The sequence below is a fragment of the Clarias gariepinus genome, chromosome 1, assembly GCF_024256425.1.
Source record: "Clarias gariepinus isolate MV-2021 ecotype Netherlands chromosome 1, CGAR_prim_01v2, whole genome shotgun sequence".
Classification (NCBI taxonomy): domain Eukaryota; kingdom Metazoa; phylum Chordata; class Actinopteri; order Siluriformes; family Clariidae; genus Clarias; species Clarias gariepinus.
This window is the reverse complement of record NC_071100.1, coordinates 38,880,384-38,902,654: the sequence shown is the minus strand read 5'-3', so window position 1 is coordinate 38,902,654 and position 22,271 is coordinate 38,880,384. Positions and strand designations below refer to the sequence as shown.

The window sequence follows — 22,271 nt, the reverse complement described above, 5'->3', positions numbered from 1 at the left end:
TAGAGTTAACAAGCATCATGAGCAGACAGCTGTAACTGTGCCACCATCCCTGGAACACTCAGACTAGGACATTAACTTCTCTTGTCAAATAATGTCATGAGAGGTCAGTGTGGTGAGCTCTTAGTTCTCATTTGCAGTATTTGCATCATTGTTTCGGAGATTGTTTATCAATTTCATCAGCCCCTTTTCTTACTCCCGAACGCACAAATGAACTATTTGGCAGGAAAACCATGTACCTGACAAGTGGCTATATTTATATACAGTGGCCTGTTGTCTTTCCTAATTCCAGGTTATCACTTATGCCAGTAGGTTTGGTTTCTTCTCAACCTTCCAAAAACATGTCAGTGGGTGAGTTGACTAGCATCAACTATCCCTAGTTGGGAAAAAGTATATAAATGTATGTACTTGATGCCCTGTGATGAACTGGCCACCCATCATGTGTATTATGGCTTTCTGCCCAAGTGTTACCAGGATAGGTTCCAGATCCACTCTGACCCTGATCCGAATAAAACCCGTGACAGCATGGCGGTGCCCCTGTGCACAGCATGCAGTCTATGAGGACATGGTCTGCCAAGGTTGGCCTGAAAGAACTAGAGGGTCCTGCACAGTGCCCTGACCTCAACCCCTCTGAACACTTGGATTGAACACTTTGGATGAACTGGAATGCCGTCTGCAACCCAGGCCTCCTTGCCTATTATCAATGCAATACCACAGCCACACTGTAATGGAAAGCCCTTCCAAAGGAGTCAATGTTATTATAACTGTTAACCAGCATTTAACCTTGGACTGGGATGTTCAAAATACACTTATGAATGTGGCGGTCAGATGTCCACAGACCTTTGGCCATATAGTGTATATCAAATCTAAACTGATTAACCGTTTAATGTTATCTGTTTTTCACTTTTTGTCAGTAATTTTTCCCCTCTGATAAACTGACTACTAATTTTAACTCACATTAAAATGACTTTTAGGGGAAAAAAATGCTTTTATTTTTATTCACCAAACATAGCAAACATTCTAAAACACAAATGCCACAAATATTTTTTCACCCAATGTGAATAATGGAATTCCCCCCCGCTCCCCGTGATTAAAGAGTCTGGGGCCAAGGTTTTATTTTTGTAGGTTAATCAAGATATATTGTTAGCACTAAGCTGTTTTTGTTCCCAGGATAAGATTAGTTCACCAAATATTTAGGCCAAAAAACACATTTCTCTCTCACAATGTCTGTGTTTCCTTACACTTTTGGTTAGTGTCGCATCCGTAATTTACGAATGTCTGTATTGATTTCTCTGAGTGAAGGATGTATAGGGCCACATTTTAATTACAGTTGAGCTGGGCAATTTTTAAATGTTTTCATTATTGTATTCCATTGGGAGTTGCTGCATATTGATGTACACATTTATCCATGATCTGACTGGCTTCCTAATTAGGCTGGTATTGATTGATTAATTGTTTGCTTACTGATGGAAAACACAGCAGACTGCCTTAGTACAGTATGTGGTGCTTTCAAAAATCTTTGAAATTCTGCGGACCACTTTAAGTATTTTTAGTTATAATAAAATAGTATGAGCGCTTATTTAAGTGATACTTATCCAAAATATAACAGTGCTGCTTTTTATATGGTTTCTCATGTATAATCACATTGTGTTGGGGTTTGTTGACTTCAGAGCTATTAAATCACTGTAGAAAGTCTTCCTGTTGGGATAGTAAATTAGGCCCTAGGTCATGGGTTGACAGCTTTTTTCCCCAAACACCCTGACACAGGGACACAGCCATTATCCACCTGGATGATGACTAAGTGTTTTTAATGCTTTGCCTATAAATTTAATAATTGCCAAAAATTGAAGTCAACATCAAGTAACATAAAACTTTGGGATTTTAATGAATAATGAACCTTGGTGTAGCTGGTTGGTTACCACTGTTTAACAAAACAGATTTTATCCAAATAAAGTGTTGTGCAATAGAACTTTTTTTTTAAGATTGTACTTTTAAAAGTGAGCCTTGTTAGAAGATAATGGAGAAGTAGTTTGTGCAAGCATAATTTGTGTGTGTGTCGAATTGTAGTGCAGCGTTGAGCCACCCTAGCATTAGCTCTTAGATAGATGGCCTCTAGACATTTGCCTGTAAAATATTCTGGTATAAAATACATCCACAATTTCATCCATCCACTTTTGTGCTAGACCTGGTCCTGGGCATTAAAGCCAAACAACTCCATTTTGGTCCCATTTGTCCATAGGTGTTGTGGATTGTTCAGAAGCAGTTTTGTGAACCTCGGCAATGTTTCTGTGTTCCTTTTACAAAGCAGAGGTTTCTCCTAGCAACCCTCCCAAACAAACCGTACTTGTTGTTCAGTCTTCTTTTAGTTGTGCTATCATAAACTTCAACATTTAACATGCTCAGAGAGTCCTGCTTAAGGGGCTTAAATGTAGAACAAATTTATATATTTTTTTTTTACGTAACACAGAAGATTCTGGATGTCTTACAGATGACTGCAGTGCCACATTGGCTTTGTCTAAAAAACAACACCAAACGATGAGGGATCCTGAGAAAGCTACTTCATGTATAATACATGTATATATACATAGTATAGGACCCTTTCATTTTAACAGCATTGCAGTCTGATTATTCAAATGTACAGTAGGACTGATTGTTGATAAATGCATGTCTAATTACTCCTATAATCACACCTATAATCAACCAGATCTTCAAGAAATTATGAAAAAATTTAAACTTAATAATTGTAGCACCCTCAATGTGTCTTATAAGGGCTTAACAAAGACTACATTTTGCATTGATTCATTAACCTACTTTGCAGTTATTTACACAGTATGACCTTTTTGTTTGTGAAGTGACAATTTTTTGCATGCACAACATCTCTCACAAATCAGTGTGTTTATTGGGGTTTTTCAAAAGTATTGGAACAGCAGGGTCACATTGGGGTTTGAGATTAAATAATTATGGGTAATTATGTTTCAACAGCTAATATTTAAATCTAGGTATGCCAAACAAGGTACTGTTTATAAATAGGGTTGGGTATCATTTGGGTGTTTTCACAAAACCAGAGCCGAAATTTATACTATCAAGACGTAATATTAAACATATTTAAAATAAACAATATATTAAAAGTATACATATACTGTATATAAGTAAATATTAGCTAATCGAGCTAACACTACCTGTTGCCTCCAAAGCAAGTGCAGACAACATGCTATTACTCAATATTATCCTGATAACTATTGTAGGTGCTGATTTGATTTGTAATGTGATTTCACAATGTTACAAATATTCATATCTAATATTAATATATTTTAATCATTTTCATTCAAGTGTGTGACTAGTTTAGAGCACACCACCTGCAGGAGTATAGAGGAACAGCACCATATTACCACCTTAACTTTAACCATATAGGAATTAGAAATGAACTTTTTTTTTGGAGTCAGTGTGGCTAAACATGAATTGCCACACAAAAAAACTGCAGTATGTAGATTAATAGATTTTTCTCTTATGTATACTGTAACGTCACTGTTACTGCTAGTTTGGCTGTAATCAAATTCAAATCAAATTCAAATCAAATTCAAATTCAAATTCAAATCAAATTAAAATTTTATTTGTCACATACACAAACATACACAGTACGAAATGAAGTGAAATGCATTATACGACTGCCATTGACCCTAAAAGAGAATTAAATTTTACAAATAAGAAATAAATATGAATAAAAGAAATACGATAGAAATTAAATAAAAAAATTAAATTAAACTAGGAAAAATAGAACTAAAAATAAAAATAGAAATGTGCTAGGAAAAAATAGAACTAAAAATAAAAATAGAAATATGATGTACAAAATAGAAATATACTGTGCAAATTGAAATATACTGTACGGTGTGTGCAAATATGCATAGAACAAAGTGTCTTAGTGCAGAGGTTATTAAAGTGTCTTTGTGCACTGGTCCAGGATGTAAACGTAAAACTGTAAAATGTAGTGTAGTTGTGAAGGTAGGTGTGCAAAGTTATTAAAGTGTCTTTGTGCAATGGTCCAGGATGTAACGTACGACATGTAGTGTATATATGAAGGAAGGTGAGCGTGTAATTGTCCATAGTGTTCATGGATGTAATCACTAGAGATGAGTCATCTGTGATGATTGATGATGATCATTCCATATGTCCGCTCTAGCAGAGCCTAGCAGTCTCCGCTACCAATCATTCAGAGAGCATTTAGCATGTTTCCTCTGACAAGCAGGTTGAGAGCAGAAGTGTTGTGTGTTATACTGTACATACGAGAAGTCAACATATATTTTTGATGGTAAATACATTGTACTGGGTCAACCGTCATGAAATGTAGGGTCCTGAATATTTCTGTTATTCAAAATCAGTAAAAGTTAGTAACTGTGTACACTGTCTAGTTTATTGATGTCTTTTCCAATAGTTATGATATTATTTTTCCTTTTAAAACGTTCTAAACATTACATTATATTTGTAATTATTACAGTAAATGTGAGCATACTCTGTTAATTGCATTAAGCCAGTGAACTCACTGGCAACAGACTGCAGCGTTCTTCTTCTGTGAAGGGGGGCTGGGGGTTTCTCCATTTAATCTCCTTTTCAGCAGATGAAATAAGTGTTCAGTATTTTCCCTGATGAAGTCCTTTGTTGTATTGAAAGTGTGCGGGCCATTGTCTCACTGCATGATTGGACTTCATCATGCTTTAAATCATTTCTCTGCAAATTGGCAGACAAAATGTTTTGGTAGACTTCATCATGCTTTAAATCATCAGTAGAGATAATCTGATAGATGATTAGTGTTTAGGATAAATGTGTGCATCTTCAGTGTAGGACAGCTTTACACAAAACGCCTAACACTATCCTACAAACAGTGTTGGGAAACGCTACTTTTTAAAGTAACTAATTACATTACAAAATTAATGTCATTAAAAAGTAATCAGTTACATTACAGCATTACCTTCTGATAAAAGTAACTAGTTAGAGTACTTTTCCACTGCAAAAAATGAAAACTCCTTTGTGATTCCTCATGCATGTTGTTTTAGTCAAGACCTTTATAATTATTCTAACATTATCACTCAGCAAAGTTTGGCCTACTACTAACAGCAATAATAGAGGGGGGGCGGCTAATCGGGGGCGGGACTGGGCTTGTAGGACGACTTCCACACAGATACACACACACACACACACACACACACACACACACACACGCACACACACAAACGGAATCACAGCTGTCTGGCTCACGGATAACATAAATTGTATGTATAACGGAATACATTTTTAAAAATATAACTAAATAACTGAGCACTTACTGTAAATGGTGGACCTAACGTGATAGATTACTCGTTACATCAAAAAAAGTAATCCAAGTACTTTAACCCTTCACTTTATAACACGTTACACCCAACACTGCTACACATACACAATTCTGATCACATTTAGACATTTGTGTAATATTAGCTTTATTCATGGTGGACTGAAATCATATCAAAATTAATCAATTCAGAATGATTAATGTAGTGTTAGTTTGAGGAAGTCAACCGATACAGAGCTAATAGGTTAGTGGCAAAAAACAAACAAACAAAGATCTTAGTGCATCTCCAGGGAAAATTTTAGAGAGATTATTTAATTTTTAGGTTCATTTTATCAGTCACTGCAGTGATTTTTTGACTGTTCAACCCATTAAAATGTAGCCAGAAAGCCAGAGCCACCAGTATCAGCTTTTATACAGGAGACGACCACTTGACTCTCTGGTTGGTGCTCCACTTGTCTGTTTGAAATGCTCCTGTATTTTTGACAGTTCTGCCGCTTCTGGATCTAATCAATTTGCTCCGCAAGCTGGCGTACTCTCAGCTGCAGCGCAGTAAGATCTTTCTCAGCTTAGTTTCTCTGCGTAGTTATTTGCATGCTCACCCACGTGAATGTCCAGACGTACTTGCATACGGTAGTTCCTGATTATCCTCTGAAATTTGTTTTATGAAACATTTGTTTTCAGTCTCTGTGATGTAAAGCTACAGTGCAGGAACAAAACTTCAGCAAACATTGAAAAACAAAAGTACCCTGCATTAACTGCATTTTAACCTTTTAGTTCTAATACTTTTGGGGTGTTCTATGAATATATACACTTCACATTTACACATAAAGCCGTTTGACTTGGCGCTAATAAATCTGATCATGAAGGTATGTATTTATAATGACAAACACTGCTGTTTTAAAAAAAAGTATTTGGACATCACAAAATACCATTATTTTGTGCTTTTTTTTAGTTTTGCAAAAATGTGCTTTAGGACTGCCTAAGTAATTAGCTTTTCGTAGCATTGTGTTTCATTTTATCCCATTCCTCTGGCAAAATTGTCAGAAAGTTTAGAAGAGTTCCTCTAATGGACCTGCAAAATCTTCTATCAGTTTTCAGCGAATTTCACATGTAATACACCATTATTGTTTGCAGAGAATCAGCCCCATTTCATGGTCCTGTCTTTTAGTTCACACTTCCTTGTTTACTCCAAGCATGACGAGCTCAATTATAATCAAAGAGTTCTATTTTTATTTTGTCTGCCTTTATATTCACTGCTCCAAAAAATGCTTCTAATTTGTTTACATGCATTAATATAAGCATTTATGGTTTATTGTTAGCAGTGGAAATGGATTGGGAATGATTGTTGTACTGTTTCCTGCTTATTATTTTGTGTGTGACTGTTGCTCCCTGTGCTTTCTGGTCATTCTTCAACTAATTTCAAGTGACTGCTGGCATTAGTCTAAAAATGCGTTGTTAAATCTCAAGTGGCATCCATGTCCTGGATATGTGTTTCATTTGTGCATTTTAATTGTGGTTCTATGAACTTGCCAACTTTGTATCATTAAACCTTGTACTAAGAAGAATGTATAAGGTCATCAGTAAATTTAACTAGTTGATTAGTTAAATAAAAAATGTTGTAGTGTTTCTTTCACCACAATAAGTAATATATTTATATATACCAATCAACCTTAACATTAAAACCATTAAAGTTAAAACCACCCAGGTTTTGGGTTTCTTTTGTGCCCTCCGGGTGTGCTGTGGGGTCTAGCACCAGGACGTTGGCAGTAGATCCTTTGGGTGCTGTAGGTTGCAAGGTAGGGTTTCATGGTTTGGGCTTGTTTGTCTGGAGTATACCACGGGTGCTTGGGTTAATCAGATTGGGATCTGAGGATTTTGGAGGCCAAGCCTCTTTCTGTGGTGCACTGGATGTTCTGGTGCATTTCTATTGTGGCCAGCTTTACTTTTTTGGTGATTTGTGCTGCATTGGCTTTTCTGTGGGATAAAAACACATGGTCAGGCCTGTATATTATTATATACTGTATTATGTGCAGTGTTGCAGTGTTTATAAGTGTTTGTTTATTTATTTATTTTATTATTATTTCATTTTCATTATTATTTCACTTTCTCTGTTGGGTTCCACTTGCCCTTTTCCTTTTTTGTTGCATGCCAGCATTAGTTACTGAGATGAGGGACGAATATGCTGTAAAAGAAGATGAGCAGCCAGTCTGATGAGACAAGGCTAAATGAGCGTGACTGTCCTAAGCTGGTATGAAACATAACGAATTTGCTTATGCTGTTATGGACCAGAAACCACAGAACTAGAACATGTCCGATGGTTGTTTACTCTCTCGCCTGTGCGTGTGTGTGTGTGTGTGTGTGTGTGTGTGTGTGTGTGTGTGTGTGAGTGTGTGTTGTTTTTGCTGCACAGATGGAGTAGCTTGGTGCATCAGGCATGCTTCCAGTACTTTATTATGGATGCTTTAAATCTACATCTAGTTTCATATCTGATCCTAAAGCAGTGAAATAGGTTGAAAATCTTAAAGAATCAAAGAGGGGTTAACGGGTTAACATGCATAATAAAAACATTTAAAAATGAGAGGGAAGACAGAATAAGAACTAATCATGTGACCAAAAGATGGTTATACACAAAGAAGAAAACAATCATTAATAATCTACTAATTAGATCAAATGAAGTATTTGGCAACCCAGAAATTCAGAACCTACAGTATTATGGAGTTGTGTCACTGCATTTAAGGCTGTTAATGAGACTGAATATGAGAATGTGCAAGCTTCTTACATTCATGCACAAAAAAAAGTGTATAAAAATCAATAATGGGGATTACTTGAATGCTTGTTGAATCTGCATGGTTAAAAAATCATTAATAAAACCCATAGTTATGTTTAATTGTAAAAGTGGGAGCGTTACATTCACACAGTGTACTAGGAAAAAAGGCTTGAATGTGCTTGAGAGTATGAACTTTGGATTAATAAATAAAAAGGTCATGTGGTCTTATGTGTCCAGATTTACCGAACACCAGAGCGACGGGTGCATCAGAGTAAAAAAGAAAGAGCTTAAAGCAATGCACCCATCATGCATGGTGCCGAATGTACATGTCTCGGGAGGCAGTGTTAGATTTTGGGGTTGGTTCGGTTGGTCAGGTCTAGGCTCAACAATGTTATGTAGAATTAAAATTTAGTCACCTGACGACCTGAAGGGCACTGAATGACCAGGTTATCACATCAATTGAGTTTTTTCCCTGATGATGCCATCTTTCCAGATTCAAATTGACAAAGAGTGGTTCTTCAAGCATGAGCAATCATTTTCATAAATGATCTGACTATCACATTGTTTGCTGTATAAAATGAGATCTTAGAGTATGTGAGTGCATTTTAGTTACATTACATAAATGTTGTAATTAACCTTTGGAATGTATGCCAAAATCACCTACTGTTCCAGGCATTTCATCTGCAATTAGGGTTATTTCACAAGCTTTCTGTGGCTCCAACCTTCACCTAATGCTGGGTTTGAACCCTGACTGTCTGCCTTAACCACTGAGCAACCACTGTCCCAGCCGTCAAAGATTTATAATTTATATTCTTCAAGCCAAGGTCAAATCCCCATATTTCTCATGTTTAGCCTCAGGAAATGGGAGAGCGCTGTTTTTTGAGGAGAGTCAGGGACAAACTGTATTATGTTGAAAGTGACCGCATTTGTGCAGATTTAGAGTAATGTACTAATGCTCTGTTAAAAAAAAAAATGAAATGTACAGTCCTTGTGTGCAATTTTTGACTTATACTGCTGGTAATTTCATGGATTCAAGCTAGCAAGCCCATAACAAGACAGCTTTCATTACAATGCAAGGACATTATAAATACCAGATAATGTTACATGGTCTTGTCATGGCCTTCCAGGTCTTTGTTAATGAGTCGCTCATGGCCATGCTGAATTGATCGGCTGATGACATTCATTGATGACATTCTGATCTGTTGCTGTTTTTGGCAGACCATCCCAGTAATGTCCATAAAGATCCTGGATGTCTGCATTAAAATCAGCCTCTTTACAAAAGTGTGAATTACATACCTCCTATACGACCTTCCTGTCCTTTTTATTTATAGAAGTGAAAAATCTATAAGGCCTCCCTATCCTTTGATTGACACCATGGTAGATATATTTAAACTCATGAAAACACTCTTTTCTGCATCCGTATATCTGTGTAATGATGTCCAGAAGCAGCATTGGCCCTTTAGGGCGTGCAGAAAATCAGGTTTCTTCCCTGGGCAGAATGTATCCTAAATATTAAAAGTCTAGCTAATCTTTTCCCTTATTAACTGGCTTGATCCAGTTTCAGGTCTTTAGACCTTATTGTACAGTATTTGTTAGGGTAAGTCATCAGAATTTTATAGTTGTCCTGGAATTTCTGTATTGCCAGATGATTTTTCTTTATTTGGTGATCCGATGCAGTTTGAAGGACAATTATACGATTCTTGCAAAGTAATTTAGGCTTGACTGTTCTTTCGTTTCATCTCACCTGGGGTGAGTTCTTTGGCAAGTGTGTACTATATGAGCAGTGTTTCCCGCAGCCCTGCACCTGCTGGTACAGGGCACATATTCTTGTGTCATCCAACCAGAGCACTCTAACTGTGAGCTTATAAGATTAATTACTGTACTATATAGCAGAAAGCATTACTTTTCTGTTTGGTTAATGACTGACCACTCTAAAGCAGTTACATAGAAGGATTGTGGATCCAGTACACACTCCTTGTGTATCTTTCTGTGGAACACTGTATTCAAAATCTCTCTCTCTCTCTCTCTCTCTCTCTCTCTCTTACACACACACACACACACACACACACACACACACACACACACACACACACACACACTCTCTCTCTCTCTCTCTCTCTCTTACTCTCCCTGTCTGTCTCTCTCTCACTCTCGCTCAACACATACACACACACTTTCTCCCTATTAGTGAGTTGAAACAGGAGCTGGACCAGGAGGAGAGTCGTTGTGTTCTGCTGTCACGTCAGAGTGGCTTTAATGAGCGCTGCTGCATCCGCTGTTGCTCATCCTTCACCTTCTTTTTGAAGCCACGCCGCCGCTGCTTGGACTGTCGCTACAACGTCTGCAAGCGCTGCTGTTCGTATTCTGAAACTGACAAAACCTGGCTGTGCTCCGCCTGTGAGAAGAGCAGGTAAGCGCTTTTACTGCACTTAAAGACCCGACCAGGGGATCAAGAGTGCTATTTATGCTTGAGGCGTGACTGAAGACTCAGCTTCCTCAAGCCCAGAGATGCTGCTCTTGGTAAAGGTTCTGTGATTCTGTTAAATGGAATTGTAAGAATGTTTTAAAATGCCACATGTACCTGAAATCTAAAGCATTTTTTGCCTTCCATCTTTGTAATAGCATTATTCCTTTAACCATTCTGTAGTTGGAGGTCATTAGGTACCACATTTTGCTAACCTTAACAAAATTGTACTGCATGGCTCTGTAAAGAGATTTGTCCAAGTAATATTTTCATACCCTGGCAGAATTATTTTTATGAGTTTCATGAGTTTTTAAGTTACCCCCTCTTTAACTATATGTGATATTTTGTGTAAATCTGATTATTATGGGTCTAAGTATTAGGCAAATATAACCTCATACGATCAACAACATATACAGTAACACCGTACATATAAAAAACACATTTATTATGTATTTAACTAAAATGATGTAAAAAACAAACAAACCAATACCCCATGATTCAATAGCTTTTGGATCCACCTTTAGCAACAATAACTTTTATCATTTAGTAGTCATTTTCTGTTTGACTTTATGGCCCATCCAACATAATGCACAGCTCTTTTAAGGTCCCACCACAGCATTTAAATTTGGTTAAGGTCTGGATTTTGACTATGCCATTAGAAAACCTTGATTCTTTTATTTTTTCATCTATTCTGATGTAGATTTACTGGTGAACTTCAGATAATTGTCCTGTTGCTTGATCCAATTTCGACCAAGGTTTAGCTGTCAGACAGATGGCCTCATATTGTCTCTAGGATACTCTGTTATATAGAGGAGTTCATGGTCAACTCAATGACAATAAGGTGCCCAGGTCCTGTGGCTGCAAAAACAAGCCTAAATCATTATCCATCCACTGGCATGCTTGACAATGGGTATGTTTGGTGGTTCTGGTGAAATGCTGTTTTTACCAAACATGGCATGGGCATGAGTCTTTTTAGACAGAAGATGCGTTTTCCTGGAAATTCTTTCAAACAAACAGTACTTGTTCAGTTTTCTTGTAATTGTGCAGGTATCGACTTCAACATTTAACATGCTTAGTGATACTTGTAGGATCTGAGATATAGCTTTTTGTTCTTTTTGGATTTCTCTGAGCATTACATGGTCTGACCTTGGGATGTCCACTCATTGGAAGATTGGCAGTTGTCCTGAATGCTTTTTTACTTGTGAATAATCTTTCTCACTGTATAAGGCTGAACTCTAAATTGCTTGGACATGATTTTATAAGCCTTTCCAGTTTAATGTGTTGCAACTGTTACTTCTTTAAGACCCTTGCTTATGTATTTTTCCCTCTTGGCATTGTGTTAACACACACCTAAATGCTCCAGGCAGGCAAATAAGTTGATGATCATTATTAAGGGCTGATGATTAGCAGCAACTTACTGCAACTTATCTTCTCAAGTCCTGTGGAAGCAGAAAGAGGGTGCTTACTGTAGTATTGCCCACATGTTTTTTTGGGGGCTTCATTTTTGTCAAATAAATAATGGCATGGTAAAAAATTACATGTTGTTGTTCGGCTGAGGTTGTATGCTGTTCCATGTTGGTTTTAGTGGTACTTTAAATAACAAAAATTTTAAAGGCAGAAATCAATTTGCATACAGTATATAAATTTACCAAAATTTGCAGATACTATATGCAATAGACATGGGTGATAAGTACTACTTTTGTAATACCATGGTTATAATGAAACTTGTTAGCAGAGACCACATTCTCTTGTGTTACTGGGTTGGACAGCTATCATGCGATTAATATTTGACATCTCACCTCTTTTTAGAAATGTGTGTTAATAAGACAGTTTACCACCAGCTTTTCACAGTACAGTTAGCATTAGGAATAGCTTAGACTCGAAACTGCATGCTTTGGCTATATTTTATTAAAAGAAATTCTGTCATCAAATATATAGTTGATAATTTTAAGTGTAAATGTGTGTGATTACATGAATGTAGATTGGTTTTAGAGAGAGAACAAATTTTTCTATTTCAAGAGATCAAATAAAATTTGCATAAAATGATATTAAATATATATGGACTGTAGCACAGAATCCTCATATCTAAGCAAAGAAATTATGCCTTACATACAGTTTAGTAATTTTGTTTAGTGCTCATTTAAAGGATATGGTATGTGTGGGTATGTTTGTGTGTGTTTGCAGACTGCTGAAAACACAATCTCTAGAGTGGTTCTACAGTAATGTGAGGAGACGATTTAAGAGGTTTGGAAGTGCCAAAGTGCTGAAGATGCTCTATAGGCGGCATGTAGGAGACCAGGGGAGCCAGGCCGAATTTACAGGTGACAAACATCAGTTATTTACTGTTTGTGCTAGTTACTATATTGGAGCTCTCTTTCTTTTTTTTTTTTTTTTTTTTTTTTAGAAAATATGAATTTAAAAATAATCCATCTTGCAGTTATTTAGATGTGTTTATAATATATTTTGGGCTATGTCTCTAAAGGTGGTTTAAATGTAATCAGCAGCACAGTTGGCTCCAGCATACTGTAAAATAGGAGATGAGGGAAAAGCACCTAGACTAGAGCAGTCTGCCAGGCCAGACTCAGTAACTGGGCTAAAAGAGTCTTGGTAAGGGTGGCGAGCAAGAACCCAATAATCTTTCTAAAAGAGCATCAGACCTCTGCAGAGATGAAAAAAAAAACTTTAAACCTTTAAAACTTCTTTAAGGTCAAACATCTCAGAACTACGAAAGAGTGTCTGAATGGAAATCCCCATTAAAAAAAATGTTCTGCATTCTTTACTTTAGAGTATTTTTTTTTGCATTTAAATTTTTTTAACAATTATATAATTAATCAATTTTGTATATTATGTTTTTTTTTTTTTTTGCAGATTCATGTTTTATAATCTGAACTATGTCCATTTCAGTTATAACACTAACAAAATGTGGGCAAGTTCAAGGGAGTTGAATACTTATGCAAGTTATTGTGTACAGCGTGTGGGCTTGAATGTCTCTTTCTCCCCCTCTCACTCTCTCTCTCTGTTTCTCTCTCTTTCTCTCTCTCTCTTTCTGTGTATACTGTCATATCTGGATATATTTTAAGATATATTTTTAGAGAAATACCCTTGTGTCTAGGGTGGAGTTCACAATGTAGTGTTTTGTCTAGATATGTCAGTTCATTTTCTTGCTGAATCCATAGTATACTGTATTACATACCAAATAAAATAAAGTAAAGTAAACCATGCCTATAAATAATAATGGAATTGCCCAGGTCATTTTGCTGACATTCAAATGATACCAAATACATTTTTTACCTACATTTGTTACATAACCTATTCTACTTGGAAAACCTCTACTGACTGTATTTATTGTGTGTGTAGGTTTGGCATCATTCAACTGAGGGTATCTGTAGTTTGAGTCATGTTAACTGGACTTCTTTCATGCTAGGTTAAAATGTTTGACTACTCATTCAAGTAGCTTCTTTGATCTATGGGAAGTTAGTAGGGTTTCACATTTGTATCCTACAGGGGCAAGGATCCTCCTGTGTCTGTGAGATCTTAGCAGCCAGATAACAAATTTGAAAGTTTGGGAAAGTATGTACAGTAAAATCTTGGATTATGAGCATAATTTGTCCCGAAAGTGTGCATGTATTCCAAAACACTTGTAAACCGAATTTTATTTTCCCATAAGAAATAATGGAAACTATTCAAATTATTCGTTCCAAAAAATAAATGCATAAAAATAATTGGCTGAGGGAGAAAATGCGTACACGGATGTTGATTATACTAGTAAGAGACGAGCACTAAGACCCAGCAGGGGAGACGATTACCCACTTCTACAGCGCAAGAGAGAGAAAAACCAGTGATCAAGTGACGCTTGGCGTCAAAACCAGATGCGCATGCGTGATACATGTTACTCGGTACTCGTAAACCAAGACAATGCTTGTTTTTCAAGTCAAAATTTATTTAAAATCTTTGATCAGAAAATCTAGGGTACAGAGCGTATATTGTATTTTTATATTGGCTGCTAAGTTATTTGTTTTTGTTCTATTATTTAATTTGTTAAGATTACTTATTTAATTTGGGTTGAATGAGAATCAATCTCTGTATAGGGTGCTACTTGTAGGGGGCTTAGGTGTCCCTTTGGCAAGAAATAGTAGTCAGCTCCATCAAAAACACAGTAACATCTTTAAATGTCTTGCTTGTTCCATTAATAGTAAGAGAATGACTAGCATATTACCAGAGTCACACATGATGCATATTGTAAGCAGAATGGCATCCGTGCATCTGCATTCAGTATCCAGGCACATCTGAGCATAGTGAATTCTGTTATGGCTGACGCTGTACCAAGAAGTGTATTTGGGGCTGCAGGTTGCATGTCAATGGGGTATCTAAATATGGGATGCCTCATCATGCCTCATCGAGGAGATGATTCCATGCCCCTTACTGTTTTTTTTTATCTTTGAGTCTATTGGTATATTTGTGGAGTAAGATGTAGCCCTGGAATGTTAGCATTTGCAGAGACCTAACGGACTGGTCTCTCCTAAATATGAATAGACAAAAAATAATGGCAACAAAATTTTTCTCAGTGCAGTTTAGACAGATAAGATTTACTTTTGCTATATTAGTCTAATGCTTGTGTGGGTTTTTTTTTTTAGAAATGTGTGGGAGCTAAAGGGCAGTCCTTTTAAATCAGTGGGTAGCAACATTAAAGGCTTTCTGAACTAGTAGCTTATTTTTTATCACCTTTGGGGCCATGTATGGTGCTGTCAGTATGTGTTATCCATCAAAAAAATCTGCCGTTTTGAGCAGCCCATAGACTGTCAATAAGTATTACCATTAAATCATGTACCAGATACTGGGGACAGCTCTCTAAACATTGATGAAATTTTAGCTGTAAAAGAAAAAGAAAATATGTCCACTTTGAATGCAAAATAGGTGAAAAAGGTCCCGTGAGAACAACAAAAACAGAACAACAGAAGTAAAATTTTGCCCAAAACCTGAAATTTTAAAATTAAATGCTATCATTATAATTCAGAGACATGCAGAATTGCTGTCTATCATAAAATATTTATCACACAGCTCATCTATTTAACTGAAACACTAGTAGACATAACTTACTATAAGAACATCAAAATTATTTAGTGTCTGGCATGCAGGTGAAGTGTACTTTGTGTAAAAAGTGTTGCGTTAATGATGTGTTAAAGGTGACTTAGTGTCACTGTTGCTTGGCTATTATCTGTCTTCTAGCTGGTGATCAAAACGAGTGCTCACACATTACCGAATAGTCACTGTAAATACATGGCTAAAATATTAATAATAAAAAAAATGAAATGAAATCAAAAAGTGAACAGTAAAATGCAATCCTTTAGGAAAATAGAGCCATAAGCACAATTTATTGTGAAACCCAATGTTTTTTAATTTTTTAATTCATTGTGCTTTAATTCACAATGCACATGACTTTCAGGCATCATGTAGGGGAATCGTAGAGGTATAATTTTGATGCATTCTTTATAAATATTCATTGGTGTTTATATGGTCAAATAAAGTTTATTAGTCCAATTAAACAAGCATAGTGTGCTTGAGACTGCAGTGGTGCTGCTGATCAATCACAGCTGGTATAAAGCTGTCAAAATGACCAAAAGACAAATCTCTCTCCTCTCTGGCAAAGAAATTTTTGTCTGGTAGCCCTACCAGTGGTCATCTAATATAAAATCCAGTTTGAGAGCTGAAATGATTGAGGATGCCATGATGCCATTATCAGTGCGACATGAAATATTACATCTGGTTCAGTAAAGTAAAAACCAATAGGACAAAACGGATATTGCCGTATTGCAATATATTTAAGGGACATTGCTGATTTTGGAGTTGATACATCTGTTCATCTTTATATTTATTCTGAATATCTTCCAGATGCATCCTGCAACAGATTAATTTCATGCGTGATATTTCTTTGGTTCTGTATTTATTACAATGTTGGTTGTGAATGTAAAATACTATTATTGGTATGCAAGCATTACTATTTTGTATGTTTTTACTATCGATAAGTAAACAATCTGCAAAGCACTAAATGACAAAAAAAGATTTAATTAGGTTAGCAAGATTTCGAAAATATATTTTTAGCTATAAAATCCTAACAGGGTGTTTAGTATACAGTATGACATAATGAGGATCACAATCTTTTAATTTGACTGTAAAACTCTTCATAAGAATGTGTTGTCACCTAATCATGCAGCGGTTTTGTTTTAAACAGACGGAAGTGTATATGCTGAAAGCACTGACGACAGTGTTTATGAAAGTGACACTACATTCTACAAGCACACTGAAGGTAAGGGGCAAAAATATAATAAATCTAGCATAGTATCTAGTTTACAAAATGCTATAATACAATAAGATTAGTGTTTTGTGTACTGTTTCATTGCAGAGTGCAGCATGGCGGAGAGCATTAGTGTGGCACTTAGGGTGGCAAAAGAAGCCATAGATGAGGCTATTACTAAGGCAGAAAAACAAACAGGCAATCAGGTATTTATTTGTATCGCTGATGTTGGAATTTTGAATCGCTGATGTTGTTATATACTTTTTTCTTTAAATTAACATTCTTATTATACTTGTTAAGGATGTCTATATTAAAAATATAGATCTGACCTGACCTGCAGCCATCTGTAGTTTTTGAACTGCTGCAAATTTTGTCAACAGATGATCATTACTGGAATGTATGTCAATAATAGAAAGTACAATGAAATATATGAAATTACTGAATTTTATTATTGTTGTTTTTCTAAAGGAGAAGCTGAAGAAGGCTTGTTACCTACGAGAGAACAGAGGAGAGCTGATAGAAGAGCTCACCACCATGATTGTCCAGACAGTGAGTAACAAGCATGAACAACAACAAAAAAAATATATCTACTCTGTATCTGTTCTAGCTTTCAGCTATTCCTGGTGTCCAAGCATGTCTCTGATAAACCATAAATTATTATGTTTTATTTGGAAGTAAATCTTAAAGCCATCTAATTTTTCTCAGATTATCTGCAAGAAGAGAGATCTGTCTGAGATGCCTACAGAGTGTAATCTGGAGCCATCACCTGATCAAAATAGAAATGTAAGTTCTCCTTTTTCTTCCACTGATAAAACACCAGGGTAGCCTGATTTCTTAGGTCTCTACTTTCTCATATAGGCCAAATGAATCAGAAAGTAGAGTGCCATTGTATTTTGCTGTCTGTGTCCTATTTCCTAAACAGCCTTTCTTTTTCATTTTTTTCCCAGACATCCCAATCAGCCTTCTCACTTCTCACTGATGAAATACTGTCCCAGCATGACAAAGCTGAGCAGAGTCCGGTGCTTTGCACACAGGGGCTGAAGAAAGATGATGTCCCTGCCATTGCTAGCTGGAATCAGAATATGGACTGGTTGGAAAACTCCTGTAAGTGTTTGTAAAATGGAAGGTTTAATTAAAGAAATTGTCTATGTCTTAAAATATATAAATATAAATAATATTTAAAAATATAAATATTATTGATATTTATATAAACATTATTTCATCTTATAGACACTAATATTTATTACATAAAAACATGATGTTGTTGCTTTTCTCTATCTAAAGAGCTTTGTCTCTCCATTAGTGTCCTGGTACGTTTTGCCCATATGTGAAATGTGTATGTGATTTTTGCCTGTGTGTTTGACCAAAGGTGCATCCTCAGTGCTACAGAGTCCGGATGGGAACTGGTTTGCTCTCCAGAGTACCCAACAGGCTCGGCTGAGCCTGCCGACCAAACACGAGAACCTAATGTTTAGTGCCCTAGAGAAGGAATCTGGTTTGATCTCAGCATATGATGGAATGGCCTCTGAGACTGAGTCAGACTCTGACGGAGCCTGGGGTGCTGCCCCGGTGGAGATTTCTCGCAGACTGTCCTCCAGCAAGCTGCTAAAAGACCATCACACCACCAGCACACATTCAGCCATAAAATTACCCACAAAGAATACTGCTGACCAACCTCAAAATGAAAGTGACCAGAACAACCCTGTGCCTCAAATCCATAAATCATCACTTCCTCTCCTGAAGAGAAAGGTTTGTTTAGAGGGCAGGCACTTGTCTTGTCAAAGTCATAATGCAATGGGTATTACAACAAACCGTTATGGTGTAGAAAGTAGTGAGGAAGACTTAGAGGACAACAGGGTAAAGAGAACACGACGGAGGAGAAGAAATAAGCGCGAGGCCACAGAGGGAAAAGGCTTGAGCATATGCAGTGGGAAAAGGCTATCTTTATCTGAACCTGTGAGAAAAAAATCTGAGAATATATACTATATAAAATTAATTATGATAATTTACTTTATAATACATTATAAATAATATTTTGTATTTTCTGCAGCAGGACTATGGCAGGATGCTACTGAATTATCTGTTGAAATCCCAGAGCAAGACTCAGAGTGTATCAGGATTTCTTAGTGATGAGACTATGACTCCAGACACACCAGGCTCTATGACCCCAGACATTTTGAAATCTGGGGACATGACTCCTGATGTTTTCAGACCTGATGCAGAAGACCCCAACACTGACCATCATGTCCTGAGTGGTGCTTTGGATCAGCAGCTAATATTCAAACTGGGAAGGCTGGCCAGTCAATCAAATGAAGCACAGTGCCATTTAACCAGCAGTGAAAATGGTGAAGTAAAAGAGCCTGTAGATGAGAGACATGAAAAGGGAGACAAGGGGGTGAAAGACTCAGAAACAAAAGAGAATAAAGATCAAAATGGAGGCTTACCAAATGTCAACGATAATGAGGAAAAGAACAAGAAATTGTGGAATTCAGAAACCCTGAGCACAAATTTGATTGATAATTTGCACAATGAATTTTTACAAGAGACAGTAGAGAACCAAAGTGCATTGGAAATGGAGAGAATTGCCACAATGACACAGAAAGTGTGCTTTGATTGTGAGGCTGAGATAAAAAGAGAACCCAAAGAGTGCAGTAAGCTAGAATTAACTAGCTCTAATAACATTTGTGCAGATGTTAATACTACTGAAGACAAAACAAGTGATAGGAGCGAGAGAATGTATGTGGATCAGAATGTTAAACAGGGAAAGAAAGACAGATCAGACCGTCCAGCAGGAGTTGATACTGAGCCTGACCTTGTCAAAAATCAACACAGTGTAAAGAATGAAGGTCATAGAAGAGGGGCAAGTGATAAGGTTGGGAATCAAGAGTGCAGGGAGCAAAAAAAAGATGCTGGATCTGGAGATGAAAGTCAAAAAGGCAGCATGGAAAATGCAGTAAATGAATACAGAAAGCAGAAGGAAAAAGAGGGACTAACATATAGTCAGGAAAATCTGGATTTTTGTGAGGAAGGCAACCTAGGATGTAATAAAATGATTGAGAATGTAGTTAAGGGTTTAAATATTACAGAAGACAAAACAGAGGCACATAGAAGCCATACAGTATACGGCAGATCAAATTTCATCACAGATGAATCAATTATGGAGAAGGAGGAAATGGGAAACCAAAAAGAACAAACTCAAACAACACAGAATAATCCAATGGGGTTCAACAGCAAAGAAATGAACAGGGATGAACCAACACAAGAGAGTGAAATGGAAAATGAGGGCAGGGGTAACTTGCTAGGGAAAACACAAGAGCTTAGCTGTGTTACTCAGGCAGGACAGAGTAATGACTACATATTCACGGATGTTCTGGAATGCCCTCCTTCTGGTCAGGATGAGTTTCCCTCCCCAGAGGAAATCTACAAAGTAAGATTTGTGTTCGATGTTTTACAATTGTGCAAACCGAAAATCTGCTTTTTTATTGTACTTTCTCTTCACAATTTCCTTCTTCCTCTGCTTCTGGCTGGGACTGTTAGGCTCTGTGCTTAGAAAAAGACCTGCAGTTTACCTACACTCTGCTACAGCAGGTGACTGCTCCACATTGTAACGGAATGCATTTTATTTTAGATATTATTTTTTTTATTGGAAAATTATATTCAACATAATACAGTATTAGAAGCAGCAAAGGGCTTCATCTGACTGTTATTGTGCTTCTTTTTAACGCTATCTTCTTTGCTTTGTTGGCCTAATTATGCTAAATAAGCGTGTAGGATTCACTAATCCTTTATTTACTTATTTATTTATTTAACTTTGTATATGTCTGAAAGTTCCACCTGTGTTGTGTGTGTATACATGTAGAAGTATTCGGCTGCGTCTCTGCGCAGTATTACCACTGAGGTGCTAAAGGTTCTCAATGCGACTGAAGATCTCATCCAGGGTTCCATGGGTCTCAGCCAGCCTGAGTCCTTGGATCGACCTGCCCTTCCTCCCACTCAGAGAAAGAAACTAGATGAGCATCTCAGCAAACTAGAGGAAAATGTAGGAATCAAGCTTGCAAACTGTCACCCATCAGCACCTACATAGCTAATGCACATAATTTGCCTCCATAATTGGTCTGCAGTGTTCCATATATTATTAAGTTTATAAAAAAAAAATCTTGATTTTTGTGGCAGACCCCAGAACATGCACAGAAATTATGTTTATCTATATCAGGTATATGTGGCTGCTAGTGCTGTATTTGGGCTGGAAGCTGAACTGGGAGATCTTGAGGAGTGTGCACGCAGTATCAGTGGAGAAACCACAGACGAAGAGCTCTCTCATTTGGAAGAACAAGTGGCCTCGGCTGCTGCTCAAGTACAGCAGTCTGAGCTTAAGGTATGTTAGGCTGCTTTTTCTGGAACACTGTAATTCACTCAGTGCAATAATAATAATAATAATAATAATAGGTTTGCTGCGGTATCTGGCATCAAGCCATCAGTAGTCCTATACTGTAAGTAGTCCTGTAGGTTTTGAGGTGGGGCTTCCATAGATAAAGCATGTTGTTTTCAGTACATCCCAGAGATGCTCAAATTAACTGAGATCTGGAAAATTCAACAATGAAACTTGTTGGGCAGTGGGCACAGGACAGGTCGGGGACTCTGACCCATCTCTGGTTACGCAGTCTCATACACAACAATCTGTGATGCATTGTGTGTTCTACACCTTACTATTAACTATGAACCAGCATTACCTTAATGATCTACAGTAGCTCTTCTATTGGATTGGACTATATGGGTCAGTCTTCACTCCCCACGTGTGGCAGCGAGCCCTGTTGCATATTCACTGGTCCTCCTACCTCTTATGATAGGTCGTGATGACTGCAGACCGGGAACATCCCTCAATAACTGCAGTTTTGGAGTTGCTCTGACCCAGCTGCCTTTGTAAAAATCGCTCCAATCTTTACAACTGCCGATTCTTCCTGCTTTCAACACATCAACTTCAGGGGCAAAATATTCACTTGTTGCTGATCCAACCCACTTCCAATTCCAGTAAATTAAAGAATAGGTACTGGGACTAGACTGAAAATGAGAGCCAAAAAATGAGATTTACATAATGAATTGCATTATTATGAGCTTTTTTAAATAGACCTTTTTCTTCTTAAGGTATCAGACATTGCAGCGAGAATTGCAGCTCTGAAAAATGCTGGCCTTAATGTAGCACCACAGACACGTTTTGCCAAGGTCAGAACAAAACAAAGTACCATGCCACTGTCTTAGACATTTGACACATTTGTGCAGCGGTAACACAGCTTATGTTCACACACTCACACACACATATCCAGTGAAATGAATTTCATTTTTATTGCAGCCACAAACCATAGATACATCTCGCCAGCACCGCCGCCGCCTGCCAGCACCTCCAGTGCAAGGTACTGTAATAGCCAAAGCGTCA

General features: G+C 37.1%; 1 protein-coding gene across 4 annotated transcripts in view; it reads left to right on the top strand.

The window, feature by feature from the left end:
• The window catches only part of myripa (myosin VIIA and Rab interacting protein a), a 29,736-nt gene that overhangs the window by 5,789 nt on the left and 1,676 nt on the right, over positions 1–22,271 (top strand). Inside the window, exons 3-16 of one of the 4 annotated variants that reach the window (XM_053498143.1) lie at positions 10,273–10,494; positions 12,733–12,869; positions 16,778–16,852; positions 16,949–17,046; positions 17,309–17,389; positions 17,546–17,623; positions 17,788–17,944; positions 18,210–18,796; positions 18,894–20,267; positions 20,378–20,428; positions 20,700–20,879; positions 21,054–21,215; positions 21,983–22,060; positions 22,188–22,248. In XM_053498143.1, coding sequence (XP_053354118.1) covers positions 10,273–10,494; positions 12,733–12,869; positions 16,778–16,852; positions 16,949–17,046; positions 17,309–17,389; positions 17,546–17,623; positions 17,788–17,944; positions 18,210–18,796; positions 18,894–20,267; positions 20,378–20,428; positions 20,700–20,879; positions 21,054–21,215; positions 21,983–22,060; positions 22,188–22,248 — 3,341 coding nt within the window. Of the gene's footprint in view, positions 1–10,272; positions 10,495–12,732; positions 12,870–16,777; positions 16,853–16,948; positions 17,047–17,308; positions 17,390–17,545; positions 17,624–17,787; positions 17,945–18,209; positions 18,797–18,890; positions 20,268–20,377; positions 20,429–20,699; positions 20,880–21,053; positions 21,216–21,982; positions 22,061–22,187; positions 22,249–22,271 lie in introns of all 4 variants that reach the window. The other 3 variants (XM_053498134.1, XM_053498150.1, XM_053498156.1) reach the window with 3 other exon arrangements.